Genomic DNA, 24,316 nt, shown 5'->3' on the forward strand with positions numbered 1-24,316 from the left:
TGATACTCTCTCACCCCAACTCTCATTTGCCCTTTTTTTCACCTCTTGCACCTTTCTCTTGACCTCGTGTCTCTTTCTTTTATACATCTCCCACTCAATTGCATTTTTTCCCTGCAAAAATCATCCAAATGCCTCTCTCTTCTCTTTCACTAATACTCTTACTTCTTCATCCCACCACTCACTACCCTTTCTAATCAACCCACCTCCCACTCTTCTCATGCCACAAGCATCTTTTGCGCAATCCATCACTGATTCCCTAAATACATCCCATTCCTCCCCCACTCCCCTTACTTCCATTGTTCTCACCTTTTTCCATTCTGTACTCAGTCTCTCCTGGTACTTCCTCACACAGGTCTCCTTCTCAAGCTCACTTACTCTCACCACCCTCTTCACCCCAACATTCACTCTTCTTTTCTGAAAACCCATACAAATCTTCACCTTAGCCTCCACAAGATAATGATCAGACATCCCTCCAGTTGCACCTCTCAGCACATTAACATCCAAAAGTCTCTCTTTCGCACGCCTGTCAATTAACACGTAATCCAATAATGCTCTCTGGCCATCTCTCCTACTTACATAAGTATACTTATGTATATCTCGCTTTTTAAACCAGGTATTCCCAATCATCAGTCCTTTTTCAGCACATAAATCTACAAGCTCTTCACCATTTCCATTTACAACACTGAACACCCCATGTATACCAATTATTCCCTCAACTGCCACATTACTCACCTTTGCATTCAAATCACCCATCACTATGACCCGGTCTCGTGCATCAAAACCACTAACACACTCATTCAGCTGCTCCCAAAACACTTGCCTCTCTTGATCTTTCTTCTCATGCCCAGGTGCATATGCACCAATAATCACCCACCTCTCTCCATCAACTTTCAGTTTTACCCATATTAATCGAGAATTTACTTTCTTACACTCTATCACATACTCCCACAACTCCTGTCTCAGGAGTATTGCTACTCCTTCCCTTGCTCTTGTCCTCTCACTAACCCCTGACTTTACTCCCCAGACATTCCCAAACCACTCTTCCCCTTTACCCTTGAGCTTCGTTTCACTCAGAGCCAAAACATCCAGATTCCTTTCCTCAAACATACTACCTATCTCTCCTTTTTTCACATCTTGGTTACAACCACACACATTTAGGCACCCCACTCTGAGCCTTCGAGGAGGATGAGCACTCCCCGCGTGACTCCTTCTTCCTCGCGTGTCGTAGAAAGCGACTAGAGGGGACGGGAGCGGGGGGCCAGAAATCCTCCCCTCCTTGTATTAACTTTCTAAAATGGGAAACATTCAAACCTACCTCCCAATTAACTTGACCCTCAACCCTACTGTACCTAATAACCTTGCTCTTATTCACATTTACTCTTAACTTTCTTCTTTCACACACTTTACCAAACTCAGTCACCAGCTTCTGCAGTTTCTCACATGAATCATCCACCAGCTGAATAAAAGCAAGGTTGTAGGTAGTAGTTGGAAGGCAGCTGATGGCCAGTAGGTATATTACCAGTACTGCCCACCTGGGTATTGGGAGGGTTACTGTTGGCTGCTTTGTGAGCCAGCACTTCATTGGTTGTCAAGTTGCACTCTCTGACCCAGGTATTTGTCTTTTCTTTCTGTATCACTTGTGCGTGGACTTTCTTTTTGTATCACTTGCTCGTGGACTGCTGGAATTCTGTCTACTAGCACACAATCTCTCCTTGTCATATGTAGCACTTGACAACACTTAAAGCACACAACTCATTCTTTGTAACTAGATTTTCCTGTGTATGCACTATGGGCTAGCCCTGCCTTTTTAGAAATTGGTAGGAGCAATAGATAGAAGAGATAGAAACTTTAGGTAGAAGTAGTAGGTAGGAGCAGAAACTTTAGGTAGCAGCCTTTACAAACACTGCACTAGAGTTGCCTTCTGCCAGTGTCCTATTAAGGGTGAGGCACTGAAGGCTGAGAAGAAGCACTGGAGTTCACTAGTTATGAAAACTCTATTGCTGTGGCCACCCCCTTTAGGGAGTTCCAATTGGAGCAGGTGTCAGAGATGTAGATAGCAAGGTTATTAGGTGCAGCAGGGTTGGAATGTAAGTTTCAGTGGAGAAAAATTGAAGGAAGTGAAGTGTTTTAGATATCTGAGAGTGGACTTAGCAGCAAATGGAACCATGGAAGTGAAGTGAGCCATGGGGTGGGGGAGGGGGGTGAAGATTCTGGGAATGATGAAAAATGTGTGGAAAGAGATAAGGTTAGCTTTAAGGGGAAAAATGGGTATGTTTGAAGGAAAAGTAGTTTCATTTATATAACGAGGTTGCAAGGCTTGAGCTATAGATAGGGTTGTGCAAAGGAGGGTGGATGTGTTTGAAACTCAATGTTTAAGAACAGCATGTGATGTGAGGTGGTTTGATCAAGTAAGTAATGAAAGTGTAAGAGAGATGTGTGGAAATAAAAAGAGTGTGGCTTAGAGAGCACAGGAAGATGTGTTAAAGTGGTTTGGACATGTGAGGTGAATAAGTGCAGAAAGGTTGACAGAGAGGATATTTGTGTCATAAGTGGGGGGGGACTGGGAGACCATATAGGAGAGGGGAGAATGAAGTGTTTTTTTAAAAAGATTTTGGAGAGGGAAGAATGGAGTGTTTTTTAAAAAGGTTTTAAGTGATCAGGGCCTGAACATGCAGGAGGGTGAAAGGTGTGCACAGAATAGAGTGAATTGAGTAATAGAGTATACTGGGATCAAGTGTTTTGGGAGCAGCTGAGTGAGTGTGATAACAGCTTTGTTGCATGAGACCGGGTTATAGTAATGGGTGATTTGAATGCAAAGGTGAGTAATATGGCAGTTGAGGGTATAACTGGTGTATAGGGGTGTTCAGTGTTGTAAATGGAAATGGTGAAGAGCTTGTAGATTTGTGTGCTGAAAAAGGACTGGTGATTGGGAATACCTGGGTTGAAAAGAGAGATATACATAAGTATATGTATGTAAGTAGGAGAGATGGCCAGAGACCATTGTTGGATTATGTGTTAATTGATAGGCATGTGAAAGAGAGACTTTTGGATGTAAATGTGCTGATAGGGGCAACTGGAGGGATGTCAGATCATTATCTTTGAAGGTGAAGGTTTGTAGAGAGTTTTCAGAAAAGAAGAGAGAATGTTGGGGTGAAGAGAGTAGTGAGAGTAAGTGAGCTTGGAAAGGAGACTTGTGTGAGGAAGTACCAGGAGAGATTGAGTGCAGAATGGCAAAAGGTGAGAACGAATGACATAAGGGGAGTGGAGGAGGAATGGGATGTATTTAGGGAAGCAGTATTCCTGGGAAATTATATGGTAGGGTATTGATTGAGAGGGTAAAGGCATGCACAGAGCATCAGATTAGGGAAGAGCAGTGTGGTTGCAGAAATGGTAGAGGATGTGTGGATCAGGTGCTTGCTTTGAAGAATATATGTGAGAAATACTTAGAAAAACAGATGGATTTGTTTGTAGCTTTTATGGATCTGGTTGATAGAGATACTTTGTGAAAGGTTTTAAGAGTATATGGTGTGGGAGGTAAGTTGCTAGAAGCAGTGAAAAGTTTTACCAAGAATGTAAGGCATGTGTATGATTAGGAAGAGAGGAAAGTGATTGGTTCCCAGTGAATGCCGGTTTGTGGCAGGGGTGCATAATGTCTCCATGGTTGTTTATTTGATTTATGGATGGGGTGGTTAGGGAGGTGAATGCAAGAGTTTTGGAGGGAGGGGTAAGTATGCATTCTGTTGTGGATGAGAGGGCTTTGGAAGTGAGTCAGTTGTTCACTAATGATACAGCGCTGGTGGCTGATTTGGGTGATAAACTACAGAAGTTGGTGACTGTAGTTTGTTACTCGATTGAATATCCTTACCAACCAACAGTCAACAACACAGTCACCCCTTTTTTTTAGTATATTCCACTGCAGTACCATCGAAACCTGCCGCCTTGCCGGCTTTCATCTTCCGCAATGCCTTCACTACCTCTTCTCTGTTCAGTAGACCATTCTCCCTGACCTTCTCACTTTGCACAGCACCTCGACCAAAACACCCTATATCTGCCACTCTATCATCAAATACATTCAACAAACGTTCAAAATTCTCACTCCACCTCCTCACTTCACTACTACTTGTTATTACCTACCCATTAGCCCCCTTCATCAATGTTCCCATTTGCTCTCTTGTCTTATGCGCTTTATTAACTCCTTCCGAAGCATCTTTTTATCCCCCAGAAATTCTAATAATACTCTCTCACCCCAACTCTCATTTGCCCTCTTTTCCACCTCTTGCACCTTACTCTTGACCTCTTGCCTCTTTATTTTATGCATCTCCCAGTCATTTGCACTACTTCCCAGCAAAAATTGTCCAAATGCCTCTCTCTTCTCTTTCACTAATAGTCTTACTTCATCATCCCACCACTCACTACCCTTTCTAATCTGTCCACCTCCCATCTTTCTCATGCCAGTCATCTTTTGCACAAGCCATCACTGCTTCCCTAAATACTTCCCATTCCTCCCCCACTTCCCTTACGTCATTTGCTCTCACCTTTTTCCATTCTGCACTCAGTCTTTCCTGGTACTTCCTCACACAAGTCTCCTTTTCAAGCTCATTCTCTCTTCTCCTCTGAAAACCTCTATGAATCTTCACCTTCGCCTTTACAAGATAATCATCAGACATCCCTCCAGTTGCCCCTCTCAGCACAGTAACATCCAAAAGTCTCTCTTTCATGCGCCTATCAATTAACACGTAATACAACAATGCTCTCTGGCCATCTCTCCTACATACATACACATACTCATGTATATCTCTTTTTAAACCAGGTATTCCCAGTCACCAGTCCTTTTTCGGTGCATAAATCTACAAGGCCTTCACTAATTCCATTTACAACACTGAACACCCCATGTACACCAATTATACCTCTCAACTGCCACATTGCTCACCTTTGCATTGAAATCACCCATCACTATAACCTGGTCTCGTGCATCAAAGCTACTAACACAGTCACTCAGCTGCTCCCACAACATTTGCCTCTAATGATCTTTCTTCTCAAGACCAGGTGCATAAACACCAGTAATCACCCATCTCTGCCTTTCATGATCTTTCTTCTCATGACCAGGTGCATAAGCACCAGTAATCACCCATCTCTCTCCATTCTTTTTCAGTTTTACCCATATCAATCTAGAGTTTACATTCTTTCTCTCTATCACATACTCCCACAACTCCTGCTTCAGGAGTAGTGCTACTCCTTCCTTTGCTCTTGTTTTCTCACCAACCCCTGACTCTACTCCCAAGACATTCCAAACCACTCTTCCCCTTTACCCTTGATCTTTGTTTCGCTCAGAGCCAAAACATTTTGGTTTCTTTCCTCAAACACACTACCTGTCTCTCCTTTTTTCTCATCTTTGTTACATTTAGACACCCCAATCTGAGCCTTCGAGAAGGATGAGCACTCCCTGCTTAACTCCTTCTATTTCCCCTTTTAGAAAGTTAAAATACAAGGAGGGTAGGGTTTCTAGCCCCACCACTCCCATCCTCTTTAGTTGCCTTCTGTGACATGCGGGGAATGCGTGGGAAGTATTCTTTCTCCCCTATCCCCAGGGATAGGGGAGAAATATATGTATATGTTTTATTATTATTGTATTATGTTATTATACTTAGTCGCTGTCTCCTGCATTAGCGAGGTAGCGCAAGGAGACAGATGAAAGAATGGCTCAACCCACCCACATACACATGTATATACATAAATGCCTACACACACACACACACATATATACATACCTATAGATTTCAGTGTATACATACATATACATACACACATATACATTTATACACATGTACATATTCATACTTGCTGCTTTCATCCATTTCCAGTGCCACCCCACCCCACATGAAATAGCATCCCAGCCCCCTACCATGCGTGTGTGCACTTGTGAGAGGTAGTGCTAGGAAAAGAAAAAAAAGGCCACATTCGTTCACATTCTGTCTCCAGCTGTCATGTGTAATGTACCTGAAACCACAGCTCCCTTTCTACATCCAGACCCCACAAAACTTTCCATGGTATACCCCAGACGCTTCACATGCCCTACTGCAAACCCTTGACAGCACGTCAACCCTGGTATACCACATTGTTCCAATTCACTCTATTCCTTGCACAACTTTCACCCTCCTGTATGTTCAAGCCCCGATCACTTAAAATCTTTTTCACTCTATCCGTCCACCTCCAATTTGGTCTCCCATTTCTCCTCGTTCCCTCCATCTCTGACACATATATCCTCTTTGTCAATCTTTCCTCACTCATTCTCTCCATGTGACCAAACCATTTCAACACACCCTCTTCTGCTCCCTCAACCACACTCATTTTATTACCACACATCTCTCTTACCCTTTCATTACTTACTCCATCAAACCACCTCACACCATATATTGACCTCAAACATCTCATTTTTAGCACATCCACCCTCCTCTGCACAACCTTATCTATAGCCCATGCCTCGCAACCATATAACACTGTTGGAATCGCTATTCCTTCAAACATACCCATTTTTGCTCATTGAGATAATGTTCTTGCCTTCCACACATTCTTCAACTCTTCCAGAACCATTGCTCCCTCCCCCACCCTGTGACTCAGTTCCGCTTCCATGGTTCCATCCTTTGCTAAATCTACTCTCAGATATCTAAAATGCTTCACTCCCTCCAGTTTTTCTCCGTTCAAACTTTTTTTTATATTTTTTTATTATACTTTGTCGCTGTCTCCCGCATTTGCGAGGTAGCGCAAGGAAACAGACGAAAGAAATGGCCCAACCCCCCCCATACACATGTATATACATACGTCTACACATGCAAATATACATACCTACACAGCTTTCCATGGTTTACCCCAGACGCTTCACATGCCTTGATTCAATCCACTGACAGCACGTCAACCCCGGTATACCACATCGCTCCAATTCACTCTATTCCTTGCACTCCTTTCACCCTCCTGCATGTTCAGGCCCCGATCACACAAAATCTTTTTCACTCCATCTTTCCACCTCCAATTTGGTCTCCCTCTTCTCCTCGTTCCCTCCACCTCCGACACATATATCCTCTTGGTCAATCTTTCCTCACTCATTCTCTCCATGTGCCCAAACCACTTCAAAACACCCTCCTCTTCTGCTCTCTCAACCACGCTCTTTTTATTTCCACACATCTCTCTTACCCTTACGTTACTCACTCGATCAAACCACCTCACACCACACATTGTCCTCAAACATCTCATTTCCAGCACATCCATCCTCCTGCGCACAACTCTATCCATAGCCCACGCCTCGCAACCATACAACATTGTTGGAACCACTATTCCTTCAAACATACCCATTTTTGCTTTCCGAGATAATGTTCTCGACTTCCACACATTCTTCAAGGCCCCCAGAATTTTCGCCCCCTCCCCCACCCTATGATCCACTTCCGCTTCCATGGTTCCATCCGCTGCCAGATCCACTCCCAGATATCTAAAACACTTCACTTCCTCCAGTTTTTCTCCATTCAAACTCACCTCCCAATTGACTTGACCCTCAACCCTACTGTACCTAATAACCTTGCTCTTATTCACATTTACTCTTAACTCTCTTCTTCCACACACTTTACCAAACTCAGTCACCAGCTTCTGCAGTTTCTCACATGAATCAGCCACCAGCGCTGTATCATCAGCGAACAACAACTGACTCACTTCCCAAGCTCTCTCATCCCCAACAGACTTCATACTTGCCCCTCTTTCCAAAACTCTTGCATTTACCTCCCTAACAACCCCATCCATAAACAAATGAAACAACCATGGGGACATCACACACCCCTGCCGCAAACCTACATTCACTGAGAACCAATCACTTTCCTCTCTTCCTACACGTACACATGCCTTACATCCTCGATAAAAACTTTTCACTGCTTCTAACAACTTTCCTCCCACACCATATATTCTTAATACCTTCCACAGAGCATCTCTATCAACTCTATCATATGCCTTCTCCAGATCCATAAATGCCACATACAAATCCATTTGCTTTTCTAAGTATTTCTCACATACATTCTTCAAAGCAAACACCTGAACCTCACATCCTCTACCACTTCTGAAACCACACTGCTCTTCCCCAATCTGATGCTCTGTACATGCCTTCACCCTCTCAATCAATACCCTCCCATATAATTTACCAGGAATACTCAACAAACTTATACCTCTGTAATTTGAGCACTCACTCTTATCCCCTTTGCCTTTGTACAATGGCACTATGCACGCATTCCGCCAATCCTCAGGCACCTCACCATGAGTCATACATACATTAAATAACCTTACCAACCAGTCAACAATACAGTCACCCCCTTTTTTAATAAATTCCACTGCAATACCATCCAAACCTGCTGCCTTGCCGGCTTTCATCTTCCGCAAAGCTTTCACTACCTCTTCTCTGTTTACCAAATCATTTTCCCTAACCCTCTCACTTTGCACACCACCTCGACCAAAACACCCTATATCTGCCACTCTATCATCAAACACATTCAACAAACCTTCAAAATACTCACTCCATCTCCTTCTCACATCACCACTACTTGTTATCACCTCCCCATTTGCGCCCTTCACTGAAGTTCCCATTTGCTCCCTTGTCTTACGCACTTTATTTACCTCCTTCCAGAACATCTTTTTATTCTCCCTGAAATTTAATGATACTCTCTCACCCCAACTCTCATTTGCCCTTTTTTTCACCTCTTGCACCTTTCTCTTGACCTCCTGTCTTTCTTTTATACATCTCCCACTCAATTGCATTTTTTCCCTGCAAAAATCGTCCAAATGTCTCTCTCTCCTCTTTCACTAATACTCTTACTTCTTCATCCCACCACTCACTACCCTTTCTAATCAACCCACCTCCCACTCTTCTCATGCCACAAGCATCTTTTGCGCAATCCATCACTGATTTCCTAAATACATCCCATTCCTCCCCCACTCCCCTTACTTCTATTGTTCTCACCTTTTTCCATTCTGTACTCAGTCTCTCCTGGTACTTCCTCACACAGGTCTCCTTCCCAAGCTCACTTACTCTCACCACCCTCTTCACCCCAACATTCACTCTTCTTTTCTGAAAACCCATACAAATCTTCACCTTAGCCTCCACAAGATAATGATCAGACATGCCTCCAGTTGCACTTCTCAGCACATTAACATCCAAAAGTCTCTCTTTCGCACGTTCAAACTTACCTCCTAATTAACTTGTCCCTCAACCCTTTTGAACCTAATAACCTTGCTCTTACTCACATTCTCTCTCATCTTTCTTCTTTCACACATACTTTACCAAACTCATTTACCAACTTCTGCAGTTTCTCACCCAAATTAGCCACATGCCCTGTATCATTAGCGAAAAACAAGTGACTCACTTCCCAAGCCCTCTCACCTACAACAGACTACACACTTGCCCCTCTCCAAAACTCCTGCATTCACCTCCCTAACCACCCCATCCATAAAGAAATTAAACACCCATGGAGACATCATACACCCCTACCGCAAACCGATGTTCACTGGAAACCAATCACTTTCCTCTCTCCCTACTTGTACACATGCATTACATCCTTGGTAAAAGCTTTTCACTGCTTCCAGCAACTTACCTCCCTCACCATACACTCTTAATACCTTCCACAAAGCATCTCTGTCCACAAAGCATCTCTGTCAACCCTATCATATGCCTTCTTTAGATCCATAAATGCTACCTACAAATCCATCTGTTTTTCTAAGTATTTTTCACTTACATTCCTCAAAGCAAACACCTGATTCACACATCCTCTACCAATTCTGAAACCACACTGCTCATCCCCAGTCTGATACTCTGTACATGCCTTTACCCTCTCAGTCAATACCCTTCCATATGATTTCCCAGATAGACTTGAACAAACTTATACTTCTGTGATTTGAACATTCACCTTTATCCCCTTTCCCTTTGTACAATGGCACTATGCATGCATTCCGCCAATCCTCAGGCACTTCACCATACATACATTGAATATCCTTACTAGCCAATCAACAACATAATCACCCCATTTTTTAATAAATTCCACTGCAATACCATCCAAACCTGTTGCCTTGCTGGCTTTCATCTTCTGCAAAGCTTTCACTACCTCTTCTCAGTTTACCAAACCATTCTCCCTAACCCTCTCCCTTTGCACACCACCTTAACCAAAATACCCTCTATCTGCCACTCTATCATCAAGCACATTCAGCAAACCTTCAAAATACTCACTCCATCTCCTCACTTCACCACTACTTGTTATTACCTCCCCATTAGCCCTATTTACTGATGTTCCCATTTGTTCTCTTGTCGTACACACTTTATTTATCTCCCTCCACAACATCTTTTCTTGCACCTTTCTCTTTACCTCCTGCCGCTTTTTCTTTTTTATGTATCTCCCAGTCATTTGCACTAATTCCCTGCAAAAATTGTCCAAATGTCTCTCTCTTCTCTTTCACTAACAATCTTACTTCTTCAACCCACCACTCACTACCCTTTCTAATCTGCCCATCTCCCACCTTTCTCATGCCATAAGCATCTTGTGCAAGCCATCACTGTTTCCCTAAATACCTCCCATTCTCCACCACTCCCCTTACATCATTTACTCTCACCTTTTGCCATTCTGCACTCACTCTTTCCTGGTACTTCCTCACACAGTTCTCCTTTCCAAACTCACTTACTCTCACAATATTCTCTCTTCTTTTCTGAAAACCTTTACAAATCATCACCTTCGCCTCCACAAGATAATGATTAGACATCCCTCTAGCTGCCCCTCTTAGCACATTAACATCCAAAAGTCTCTCTTTCACGTGCCTATCAATTGGCGCGTAATCCAATAATGCTCTCTGGCCATCTCTCCTACTTACATACATATACTTATGTATATCTTCCTTTTGAACCAGGTATTCCCAGTCACCAGTGTTTTTTCAGCGCATTGATCTATAAGCTCTTCACCATTTCCATTTACAACACTGAAGACACCATGTACACCAATTATATCCTCAACTGCCACATTACTCACCTCTGCATTCAAATCACCCATCACTGTAACCTGGTCTTATGCATGAAAGCAACTAGCACATGCACCCAGCTGATCCTGTAACACTTGCCTCTCATGATCTTTCTTCTCATGACCTGTGTATAAGCACCAATAATCACCCATCTCTCTCCATCCACTTTCACTTTTACCCGTATTAATCTAGAGTTTACTTTCTTACACTCTATCACATACTCCCACAACTCCTGTTACAGAGTAGTGCTACTTCCTTTGCTTTTGTCCTCTCACCAACCCCTGACTTTACTCCCAAGACATTCCCAAACCACTCTTCCCCTTTACCTTTGAGCTTTGTTTCCCTCAGAGCCAAAACATCCGGGTTTTTTTCCTCAAACTTACTACCTATCTCTCCTTTTTTCTCATCTTGGTTACATCTACACACATTTAGACACCTCAATTTGAGCCTTTGAGGAGGAGGAGCACTCCCTGCATGACTCCTTCTTCTGTGGTTGTGTCATTATATGTGATTTTGTTCGTGTATTTCCGAACATTACCTCCCTGATGTGGGAAGTGGCAATCAAGTATGAGAAATAATGATTTGAAGATTGGGAGTGGGTGTTGCAGGAGGGGAGGGGTGTTGGAAATCATCCCTTCCAGTTTTTCTTTTTCCAAGAGAAGGAACAGAGAAAGGGGCCAAGTCAGAATTATTTTCTTCTAAGGCTCAGTTTTCTGTTCTTGGCGCTACCTAGCTGATGCGGAAATTTGCAAATATGTATGAAAAGAATAGAACTGTAATGACTTTTTTCTATTTCAGTGTGAAAGATGAACCCCCTTACAAGATGCGTTGCTTAGATGACATTGACCTTTCCCGACAGTACCGACCCGAATATGACAACAACTATACAGCCTCTCCTGGCCCTAGTGCTCCACCTACACATAGAGCTTATTTTGGTTCATACAGTACCAGTTTCCGATCATATTCTTCATTTGGACAAAAGGACGATGATCACCTTAGAGAACACCTTGATGATAGGCGTGACTTACCACCACGTTTGGACAGTCCAGAACTATCAAGATTTAATGAATCAAATAGATATTCTCTTCGTGATGCCAACAACTTTGATACCCCTCTACCAAAAGAGGTCAGTTACATTCAGTTACATTACAAGAATGAAGATGAATATTTATGTATACTCAATAAGCTTATGCCTTTGTAATTTGAACTCTCACTTTTATCCCCTTTACCTTTGTACAATGGCACTATGCATGCATTCTGCCAATCCTCAGGTACTTCACCATGATCCATACATATATTGAATATCCTTACCTTTGAACTCTCACTTTTATCCCCTTTGCCTATGTACAATGGCACTATGCATGCATTCTGCCAATCCTTAGGTACTTCACCATGATCCATACATATATTGAATATCCTTACCAACCAATGAACAACACAGTCACTCCCTTTTATAATAAATTCTACTGCAATACCATCCGAACCTGCCGCCTTGCTGGCCTTCATTACCAAACCATTCTCCCTAGCCCATTCACTTCGCACACCACCCTGACCAAAACACCATATATCTGCCACTCTGTCATGATACACATCCAACAAACCTTCAAAATACTCTCTCCATGTCCTTTTCACTTCATCACTATTTGTTATTACCTCCCCATTTGCCCCCTTCACTGGTGTTCCCATTTGTCTCTTGTTTTATGCATGTTATTGAACTCCTTTGAAAACATCTTTTTATTCTCCCTAAAATTTGATGATAGTCTCTCACCCTTATGGTTGAAGGGGTCAAGGAGGGAAGTTATAACAGGTAGTGATAAAGTGAGAAGGAGTTGGTATGTGTATTTTAAAGGTTTGTTGAATGTGTTTGATGATAGAGTGGAAGATATAGGGTGCTTTGGTCGGAATGGTGTGCGAAGTGAGAGGGTCAGGGGGAATGGTTTGGTTAAGAGAGAAGAGGTACTGAAAGCTCTGTGGAAGATGAAATCCAACAAGGCAGCAGGTTTGGATGGTATTGCAGTAGAATTTATTAAGAAAGGGGATGGCTGTGTTGTTGATTGGTTGGTAAGGATATCATATGTATGTATGGATCTTGATGAAGTGCCTGAGGATTGGCAGAATGCATGCATAATGCCAGTGTACAAAGGCAATGGGGATATAGGTGAGTGTTCAAACTACAGAGGCATAAGTTATTGATTATTCCTGGGATATTATATGGTAGAGAGGATGAAGGCATGTACAGAGCATCTGGTTGGGGAAGAGCAGTGTGGTTTCAGAAGTGGTAGATGTGTGGATCAGGTGTTTCCTTTGAAGGATGTGTGTGAGAAATACTTAGAAAAACAGATGGATTTGTATGTAACATTTATGTATCTAGAGAACGCATATGATAGGGTTGATAGAGATGATGTGGGAGTTAGGTTGCTAGAAGCAGTGAAAAGTTTTTGCCAAGGATGTAAGGCATATGTACGAGTAGGAAGAGAGGAGAGTGATTGGTTCCCAGTGAATGTTGGTCTTTGGCAAGGGAGTATGATGTTGCCATGGTTGTTTAATTTGTTTATGGATGGGGTGGTTAGGGAGGTAAATGGAAGAGCTTTGGAGAGAGGAGTGAGTATGCATTCTGTTTTGGATAAGAGGGCCTAGGAAATGAGTCAGTTGTTGTTGTATGGCTGATTCGAGTGAGAAGCTGCAGAAGTTAGTGAATGATTTTGGAGAAGTATGTGTAAGGAGAAAGTTGAGAGTAAATGTGAATAGGAGGAAGGTTATATTATTCTGTATTTTTGAGGGAGACATTACATGAGATGTAAGTTTGAATGGAGAAGAATTTGAGGAAGTGAAGTGTTTTGATATCTGGGAGTGAACTTAGCAGCGAATGGAACCATGGAAGTGGAATTGAGTCACAGGGTGGGGGAGGTGGCGAAGGTTCTGGGAGCAATGAAGAAGGCATGTGAGAGAACATTATCACATAGAGCAAAAATGGGCATGTTTGAAGGAATAGTAGTTCCAACAATATCACATGGTTGCGAGGCATAGGCTAAAGATAGGGTTGTTCAAAGGAGGGTGGATGTGTTGGAAATGAAGTGTTTGAAGACAGTATGTGGTGTGAGGTGGTTTGATCGAGTAAGTAATGAAAGGGTAAGAAAGATGTGTGGAATTAAAAAGTGTGGTTGAGAGAGCAGAAGGTGTGTTGAAATCGTTTGAACATATGGAGAGAATGAATTAGGAATGATTGACAAAGAGGATATATGTTTCAAAGGTAGAGGGAACAAGGAGAAGCAGGAGACCAAATTGGATGTGGGAGGATGGAGTGAAAGTGATTTTGAGTGATTGGAGCCTGAACTTCCAGGAGGGGGAGAAATGTGCAAGGAATAGAGTGAATTGGAACAATGTGGCTTACCGGGGCCAATGTGCTGTCAATGGATTGAATCAGGGAATGGTCAGGAATGCTAACTGCTATACTAATTTGCTTTTGAGGAATTGATTCCTCTTTCATCAGCTTTTTGAGCAACTCAGATGGTCCATTACTTTTCTGCATTGCTTGAGGACATGTACATTTGTGTGTGCTGGTTAGAGATCTGCTTGAACAATTTTCACTTAAAGCAAGAAAAGGAGGTTAGAACGCAAAAGCAAGAAAAGGAGTTTAGAACGCTGATGAACGAATGAATGAATCTGAAAGATGGTGTGCCAGCATGAGGAATCACTATCTGGAATAAAGATTGCAGTGAGGAATCATTAACTGGAATAAAGATTGCGGTGAGCTTGGAGTTTTTTAAGTGTTCTGTTTTCTTCACTCAGCCCACTTTCTTCAGATCACATACTTTTTCATATTTTATATATCCCATGATATCTCTTAATATGGTTAACTCAGCCTAATACTACATCCTTTCTGAAGGGTTTGTCATTTAGTGTCAGAGTTCGTATGGTATATTCAGAAGACCACACTTGATAGTAAAGAATTTTTTGATAATTATTTCTGTTAATATCTGTATTACTAACAATCCATTTTATCACTAATGCAGTTGGATATGAAGGAAATGGAGGGTTTTTGCATTAACGTCCCAGAGTGGCTGGTGGAGGATGGTGGGGAGCTGTGCCTGAGTGACACTGAGAGGGGAGTCTCTGTCATTCGTTTTTGGCCAAATTTCATGACAGATCAGGGAGAAAAGGTGAGTTTTTGTTATGATTTTATATAGATATTTAATCATAAATGCCCTTACGCACACATATACATATTCATATTATATCACAAAGTCTTTTTTGCAATTCAGAGAAATACAGCAATTTATCTAATGAAATTAATATCTGTAAGGATTTAGTGTGTGCAAGGGAATAATTGGTATACATGGGGTGTTCAGTGATGTAAATGGAAATGGTGAAGAGCTTGTAGATTTATGTGCTGAAAAAGGACTGGTGATTGGGAATACCTGGTTTAAAAAGCGTGATATACATAAGTATACGTATGTAAGTAGGAGAGATGGCCAGAGAGCGTTATTGGATTACGTGTTAATTGACAGGCGCGAAAGAGAGACTCTTGGATGTTAATGTGCTGAGAGGTGCAACTGGAGGGATGTCTGATCATTATCTTGTGGAGGATAAGGTGAAGATTTGTATGGGTTTTCAGAAAAGAAGAGTGAATGTTGGGGTGAAGAGGGTGGTGAGAGTAAGTGAGCTTGGGAAGGAGACTTGTGTGAGGAAGTACCAGGAGAGACTGAGTACAGAATGGAAAAAGGTGAGAACAATGGAAGTAAGGGGAGTGGGGGAGGAATGGGATGTATTTAGGGAATCAGTGATGGATTGCGAAAAAAGGTGCTTGTGGCATGAGAAGAGTGGGAGGTGGGTTGATTAGAAAGGGTAGTGAGTGGTGGGATGAAGAAGTAAGATTATTAGTGAAAGAGAAGAGAGAGGCATTTGGACGATTTTTGCAGGGGAAAAAATGCAATTGAGTGGGAGATGTATAAAAGAAAGAGACAGGAGGTCAAGAGAAAGGTGCAAGAGGTGAAAAAGGGGGCAAATGAGAGTTGGGGTGAGAGAGTATCATTAAATTTTAGGGAGAAAAAAAAGATGTTCTGGAAGGAGGTAAATAAAGTGCGTAAGACAAGGGAGCAAATGGGAACTTCAGTGAAGGGCGCAAATGGGGAGGTGATAACAAGTAGTGGTGATGTGAGAAGGAGATGGAGTGAGTATTTTGAAGGTTTGTTGAATGTGTTTGATGATAGAGTGGCAGATAAAGGGTGTTTTGGTCGAGGTGGTGTGCAAAGTGAGAGGGTTAGGGAAAATGATTTGGTAAACAGAGAAGAGGTAGTAAAAGCTTTGCAGAAGATGAAAGCCGGCAAGACAGCAGGTTTGGATGGTATTGCAGTGGAATTTATTAAAAAAGGGGGTGACTGTATTGCTGAGTGGTTGGTAAGGTTATTTAATGTATGTATGACTCATGGTGAGGTGCCTGAGGATTGGCGGAATGCGTGCATAGTGCCATTGTACAAAGGCAAAGGGGTAAGAGTGAGTGCTTAAATTACAGATGTATAAGTTTGTTGAGTATTCCTGGTAAATTATATGGGAGGGTATTGATTGAGAGGGTGAAGGCATGTACAGAGCATCAGATTGGGGAAGAGCAGTGTGGTTTCAGAAGTGGTAGAGGATGTGTGGATCAGGTGTTTGCTTTGAAGAATGTATGTGAGAAATACTTAGAAAAGCAAATGGATTTGTATGTAGCATTTATGGATCTGGAGAAGGCATATGATAGAGTTGATAGAGATGCTCTGTGGAAGGTATTAAGAATATATGGTGTGGGAGGCAAGTTGTTAGAATCAGTGAAAAGTTTTTATCGAGGATGTAAGGCATGTGTACGTGTAGGAAGAGAGGAAAGTGATTGGTTCTCAGTGAATGTAGGTTTGCGGCAGGGGTGTGTGATGTCTCCGTGGTTGTTTAATTTGTTTATGGATGGGGTTGTTAGGGAGGTAAATGCAAGAGTTTTGGAAAGAGGGGCAAGTATGAAGTCTGTTGGGGATGAGAGAGCTTGAGAAGTGAGTCAGTTGTTGTTTGCTGATGATACAGCGCTGGTGGCTGATTCATGTGAGAAACTGCAGAAGCTGGTGACTGAGTTTGGTAAAGTGTGTGGAAGAAGAAAGTTAAGAGTAAATGTGAATAAGAGCAAGGTTATTAGATACAGTAGGGTTGAGGGTCAAGTCAATTGGGAGGTAAGTTTGAATGGAGAAAAACTGGAGGAAGTAAAGTGTTTTAGATATCTTGGAGTGGATCTGGCAGCGGATGGAACCATGGAAGCGGAAGTGAATCATAGGGTGGGGGAGGGGGCGAAAATCCTGGGAGCCTTGAAGAATGTGTGGAAGTCGAGAACATTATCTCGGAAAGCAAAAATGGGTATGTTTGAAGGAATAGTGGTTCCAACAATGTTGTATGGTTGCGAGGCATGGGCTATGGATAGATTTGTGCGCATTAGGGTGGATGTGCTGGAAATGAGATGTTTGAGAACAATGCGTGGTGTGAGGTGGTTTGATCGTGTAAGTAATGTGAGAGTAAGAGAGATATTATATTTATTTTTATTATACTTTGTCGCTGTCTCCCGCGTTTGCGAGGTAGCGCAAGGAAACAGACGAAAGAAATGGCCCAACCCCCCCCATACACATGTATATACATACGTCCACACACGCAAATATACATACCTACACAGCTTTCCATGGCTTACCCCAGACGCTTCACATGCCTTGATTCAATCCACTGACAGCACGTCAACCTCGGTATACCACATCGCTCCAATTCACTCTATTCCTTGCCCTCCTTTCACCCTCCTGCATGTTCAGGCCCCGATCACACAAAATCTTTTTCACTCCATCTTTCCACCTCCAATTTGGTTTCCCTCTTCTCCTTGTTCCCTCCACCTCCGACACATATATCCTCTTGGTCAATCTTTCCTAACTCATCCTCTCCATGTGCCCAAACCACTTCAAAACACCCTCTTCTGCTCTCTCAATCACGCTCTTTTTATTTCCACACATCTCTCTTACCCTTACGTTACTCACTCGATCAAACCACCTCACACCACACATTGTCCTCAAACATCTCATTTCCAGCACATCCATCCTCCTGCGCACAACTCTATCCATAGCCCACGCCTCGCAACCATACAACATTGTTGGAACCACTATTCCTTCAAACATACCCATTTTTGCTTTCCGAGATAATGTTCTCGACTTTCACACATTCTTCAAGGCCCCCAGAATTTTCGCCCCTTCCCCCACCCTATGATCCACTTCCGCTTCCATGGTTCCATCCGCTGCCAGATCCACTCCCAGATATCTAAAACACTTCACTTCCTCCAGTTTTTCTCCATTCAAACTCACCTCCCAATTGACTTGACCCTCAACCCTTCTGTACCTAATAACCTTGCTCTTATTCACATTTACTCTTAACTTTCTTCTTCACACACTTTACCAAACTCAGTCACCAGCTTCTGCAGTTTCTCACATGAATCAGCCACCAGCGCTGTATCATCAGCGAACAACAACTGACTCACTTCTCAAGCTCTCTCATCCCCAACAGACTTCATACTTGCCCCTCTTCTTCCAAAACTCTTGCATTTACCTCCCTAACAACCCCATCCATAAACAAATTAAACAACCATGGAGACATCACACACCCCTGCCGCAAACCAACATTCACTGAGAACCAATCACTTTCCTCTCTTCCTACACGTACACATGCCTTACATCCTCGATAAAAACTTTTCACTGCTTCTAACAACTTTCCTCCCACACCATATATTCTTAATACCTTTCACAGAGCATCTCTATCAACTCTATCATATGCCTTCTCCAGATCCATAAATGCTACATACAAATCCATTTGCTTTTCTAAGTATTTCTCACATACATTCTTCAAAGCAAACACCTGATCCACACATCCTCTACCACTTCTGAAACCACACTGCTCTTCCCCAATCTGATGCTCTGTAAGAGAGATGTTTGGAAATAAAAAGAGCATGGTTGAGAGAGCAGAAGAGGGTGTTTTGAAATGGTTTGGGCACATGGAGAGAATGAGTGAGGAAAGATTGACCAAGAGGATATATGTGTTGGAGGTGGAGGGAACGAGGAGAAGTGGGAGACCAAATTGGAGGTGGAAAGATGGAGTGAAAATAATTTTGAGTGATCGGGGCCTGAACATGCAGGAGGGTGAAATGCGGGCAAGGAATAGAGTGAATTGGATCGATGTGGTATACCGGGGTTGACGTGCTGTCAGTGGATTAAATCAGGGCATGTGAAGCGTCTGGGGTAAACCATGGAATATTGTGTGGGGCCTGGATGTAGAAAGGGAGCTGTGGTTTCGGGCATTATTGCATGACAGCTAGAGACTGAGTGTGAACGAATGAGGCCTTTGTTGTCTTTTCCTAGCGCTACCCCACATATAAGGGGGGAGGGGGATGGTATTCCATGTGTGGCGGGGTGGCAATGGGAAGGAATAAAGGCAGACAGTGTGAATTGTGTGTATGGGTATATATGTATGTGTCTGTGTGTTTATATATATGTGTACATTGAGATGTATAGGTATGTATATTTGCGTCATGTATGGGGGTGGGTTGGGCCATTTCTTTCGTCTGTTTCCCTGCGCTACCTCGCAAACGCGGGAGACAGCAACAAAGCAAAATAAAAATAATAAAATAATATATATATATATATATATATATATATATATCTTTTATTTTTCTTTCATACTATTCGCCATTTTCCGCGTTAGCGAGGTAGTGTTAACAACAGAGGACTGGGCCTTTGAGGGAATATCCTAATCTTGCCCCCTTCTCTATTTCTTCTTTGGGGAAAAAAAAAAACAAAGAGGGGATGATTTCCAGCCCCCTCGCTCCCTTCCCTTTTAGTCGCCTTCTATGACGCGCAGGGAATACGTAGGAAGTATTCTTTCTCCCCTATCCCCAGGGATATGTATATATCTATATATATCTATATATATATATATATATATATATATATATATATATATATATATATATATATATATTTGAAGGAATAGTGGTTCCAACAATGTTGTATGGTTGCGAGGCGTGGGCTATGGATAGAGTTGTGCGCAGGAGGATGGAGGTGCTGGAAATGAGATGTTTGAGGACAATGTGTGGTGTGAGGTGGTTTGATCGAGTAAGTAACGTAAGGGTAAGAGAGATGTGTGGAAATAAAAAGAGCGTGGTTGAGAGAGCAGAAGAGGGTGTTTTGAAATGGTTTGGGCACATGGAGAGAATGAGTGAGGAAAGATTGACCAAGAGGATATATGTGTCGGAGGTGGAGGGAACGAGGAGAAGAGGGAGACCAAATTGGAGGTGGAAAGATGGAGTGAAAAGGATTTTGTGTGATCGGGGCCTGAACATGCAGGAGGGTGAAAGGAGGGCAAGGAATAGAGTGAATTGGAGCGATGTGGTATACAGGGGTTGACGTGCTGTCAGTGGATTGAATCAAGGCATGTGAAGCGTCCGGGGTAAACCATGGAAAGCTGTGTAGGTATGTATATTTGCGTGTGTGGACGTGTGTATGTACATGTGTATGGGGGGGTTGGGCCATTTCTTTCGTCTGTTTCCTTGCGCTACCTCGCAACCGCGGGAGACAGCGACGAGGTATAAAAAAAAAAGAAAAAAAAAAAAAATATATATATATATATATATATATATATATATATATATTTTTTTTTTCTTGCTTTGTCGCTGTCTCCCACGTTTGCGAGGTATCGCAAGGAAACAGACGAAAGAAATGGCCCAACCCACCCCCATACACATGTATATACATACGTCCACACACGCAAATATACATACCTACACAGCTTTCCATGGTTTACCCCAGACGCCCCACATGCCTTGATTCAATCCACTGACAGCACGTCAACCCTGGTATACCACATCGATCCAATTCACTCTATTCCTTGCCCTCCTTTCACCCTCCTGCATGTTCAGGCCCCGACCACACAAAATCTTTTTCACTCCATCTTTCCACCTCCAATATGGTCTCCCACTTCTCCTCGTTCCCTCCACCTCTGACACATATATCCTTTTGGTCAATCTTTCCTCACTCATTCTCTCCATGTGCCCAAACCATTTCAAAACACCCTCATCTGCTCTCTCAACCACGCTCTCTTTATTTCCACACATCTCTCTCACCCTTACGTTACTTACTCGATCAAACCATCTCACACCACACATTGTCCTCAAACATCTCATTTCCAGCACATCCATCCTCCTGCTCACAACTCTATCCATAGCCCATGCCTCGCAACCATACGACATTGTTGGAACCACTATTCCTTCAAACATACCCATTTTTGCTTTCCGAGATAATGTTCTCGACTTCCACACATTCTTCAAGGCCCCCAGAATTTTCGCCCCTTCCCCCACCCTATGATCCACTTCCGCTTCCATGGTTCCATCCGCTGCCAGATCCACTCCCAGATATCTAAAACTCTTCACTTCCTCCAGTTTTTCTCCATTCAAACTCACCTCCCAATTGACTTGACCCTCAACCCTTCTGTACCTAATAACCTTGCTCTTATTCACATTTACTCTTAACTTTCTTCTTCCACACACTTTACCAAACTCAGTCACCAGCTTCTGCAGTTTCTCACATGAATCAGCCACCAGCGCTGTATCATCAGCGAACAACAACTGACTCACTTCCCAAGCTCTCTCATCCCCAACAGACTTCATACTTGCCCCTCTTTCCAAAACTCTTGCATTTACCTCCCTAACAACCCCATCCATAAACAAATTAAACAACCATGGAGACATCACACACCCCTGCCGCAAACCAACATTCACTGAGAACCAATCACTTTCCTCTCTTCCTACACGTACACATGCCTTACATCCTCGATAAAAACTTTTCACTGCTTCTAACAACTTTCCTCCCACACCATATATTCTTAATACCTTTCACAGAGCATCTCTATCAACTCTATCATATGCCTTCTCCAGATCCATAAATGCTACATACAAATCCATTTGCTTTTCTAAGTATTTCTCACATACATTCTTCAAAGCAAACACCTGATCCACACATCCTCTACCACTTCTGAAACCACACTGCTCTTCCCCAATCTGATGCTCTGTAAGAGAGATGTTTGGAAATAAAAAGAGCATGGTTGAGAGAGCAGAAGAGGGTGTTTTGAAATGGTTTGGGCACATGGAGAGAATGAGTGAGGAAAGATTGACCAAGAGGATATATGTGTTGGAGGTGGAGGGAACGAGGAGAAGTGGGAGACCAAATTGGAGGTGGAAAGATGGAGTGAAAATAATTTTGAGTGATCGGGGCCTGAACATGCAGGAGGGTGAAATGCGGGCAAGGAATAGAGTGAATTGGATCGATGTGGTATACCGGGGTTGACGTGCTGTCAGTGGATTAAATCAGGGCATGTGAAGCGTCTGGGGTAAACCATGGAATGTTGTGTGGGGCCTGGATGTAGAAAGGGAGCTGTGGTTTCGGGCATTATTGCATGACAGCTAGAGACTGAGTGTGAACGAATGAGGCCTTTGTTGTCTTTTCCTAGCGCTACCCCACATATAAGGGGGGAGGGGGATGGTATTCCATGTGTGGCGGGGTGGCAATGGGAAGGAATAAAGGCAGACAGTGTGAATTGTGTGTATGGGTATATATGTATGTGTCTGTGTGTTTATATATATGTGTACATTGAGATGTATAGGTATGTATATTTGCGTCATGTATGGGGGTGGGTTGGGCCATTTCTTTCGTCTGTTTCCCTGCGCTACCTCGCAAACGCGGGAGACAGCAACAAAGCAAAATAAAAATAATAAAATAATATATATATATATATATATATATCTTTTATTTTTCTTTCATACTATTCGCCATTTTCCGCGTTAGCGAGGTAGTGTTAACAACAGAGGACTGGGCCTTTGAGGGAATATCCTAATCTTGCCCCCTTCTCTATTTCTTCTTTGGGGAAAAAACAAAAACAAAGAGGGGATGATTTCCAGCCCCCTCGCTCCCTTCCCTTTTAGTCGCCTTCTATGACGCGCAGGGAATACGTAGGAAGTATTCTTTCTCCCCTATCCCCAGGGATATGTATATATCTATATATATCTATATATATATATATATATATATATATATATATATATATATATATATATATATATTTGAAGGAATAGTGGTTCCAACAATGTTGTATGGTTGCGAGGCGTGGGCTATGGATAGAGTTGTGCGCAGGAGGATGGAGGTGCTGGAAATGAGATGTTTGAGGACAATGTGTGGTGTGAGGTGGTTTGATCGAGTAAGTAACGTAAGGGTAAGAGAGATGTGTGGAAATAAAAAGAGCGTGGTTGAGAGAGCAGAAGAGGGTGTTTTGAAATGGTTTGGGCACATGGAGAGAATGAGTGAGGAAAGATTGACCAAGAGGATATATGTGTCGGAGGTGGAGGGAACGAGGAGAAGAGGGAGACCAAATTGGAGGTGGAAAGATGGAGTGAAAAGGATTTTGTGTGATCGGGGCCTGAACATGCAGGAGGGTGAAAGGAGGGCAAGGAATAGAGTGAATTGGAGCGATGTGGTATACAGGGGTTGACGTGCTGTCAGTGGATTGAATCAAGGCATGTGAAGCGTCCGGGGTAAACCATGGAAAGCTGTGTAGGTATGTATATTTGCGTGTGTGGACGTGTGTATGTACATGTGTATGGGGGGGTTGGGCCATTTCTTTCGTCTGTTTCCTTGCGCTACCTCGCAACCGCGGGAGACAGCGACGAGATAAAAAAAAAAAAGAAAAAAAAAAAAAAAAAAAATATATATATATATATATATATATATATATTTTTTTTTTTTTTTGCTTTGTCGCTGTCTCCCACGTTTGCGAGGTATCGCAAGGAAACAGACGAAAGAAATGGCCCAACCCACCCCCATACACATGTATATACATACGTCCACACACGCAAATATACATACCTACACAGCTTTCCATGGTTTACCCCAGACGCCCCACATGCCTTGATTCAATCCACTGACAGCACATCAACCCTGGTATACCACATCGATCCAATTCACTCTATTCCTTGCCCTCCTTTCACCCTCCTGCATGTTCAGGCCCCGACCACACAAAATCTTTTTCACTCCATCTTTCCACCTCCAATATGGTCTCCCACTTCTCCTCGTTCCCTCCACCTCTGACACATATATCCTTTTGGTCAATCTTTCCTCACTCATTCTCTCCATGTGCCCAAACCATTTCAAAACACCCTCTTCTGCTCTCTCAACCACGCTCTCTTTATTTCCACACATCTCTC

General features: G+C 42.7%; 1 protein-coding gene across 1 annotated transcript in view; it reads left to right on the forward strand.

Annotated features, from left to right (window-relative positions):
* The window catches only part of LOC139763342 (uncharacterized), a 305,437-nt gene that overhangs the window by 238,970 nt on the left and 42,151 nt on the right, over positions 1-24,316 (forward strand). Inside the window, exons 19-20 of the mRNA XM_071689364.1 lie at positions 11,827-12,154; positions 15,042-15,209. Of these exons, the coding sequence (XP_071545465.1) occupies positions 11,827-12,154; positions 15,042-15,209 (496 nt within the window). The remainder of the gene's footprint in view (positions 1-11,826; positions 12,155-15,041; positions 15,210-24,316) is intronic.

This window comes from Panulirus ornatus, chromosome 46 (genome assembly GCF_036320965.1).
Source record: "Panulirus ornatus isolate Po-2019 chromosome 46, ASM3632096v1, whole genome shotgun sequence".
NCBI classification, from domain to species: Eukaryota; Metazoa; Arthropoda; class Malacostraca; order Decapoda; family Palinuridae; genus Panulirus; species Panulirus ornatus.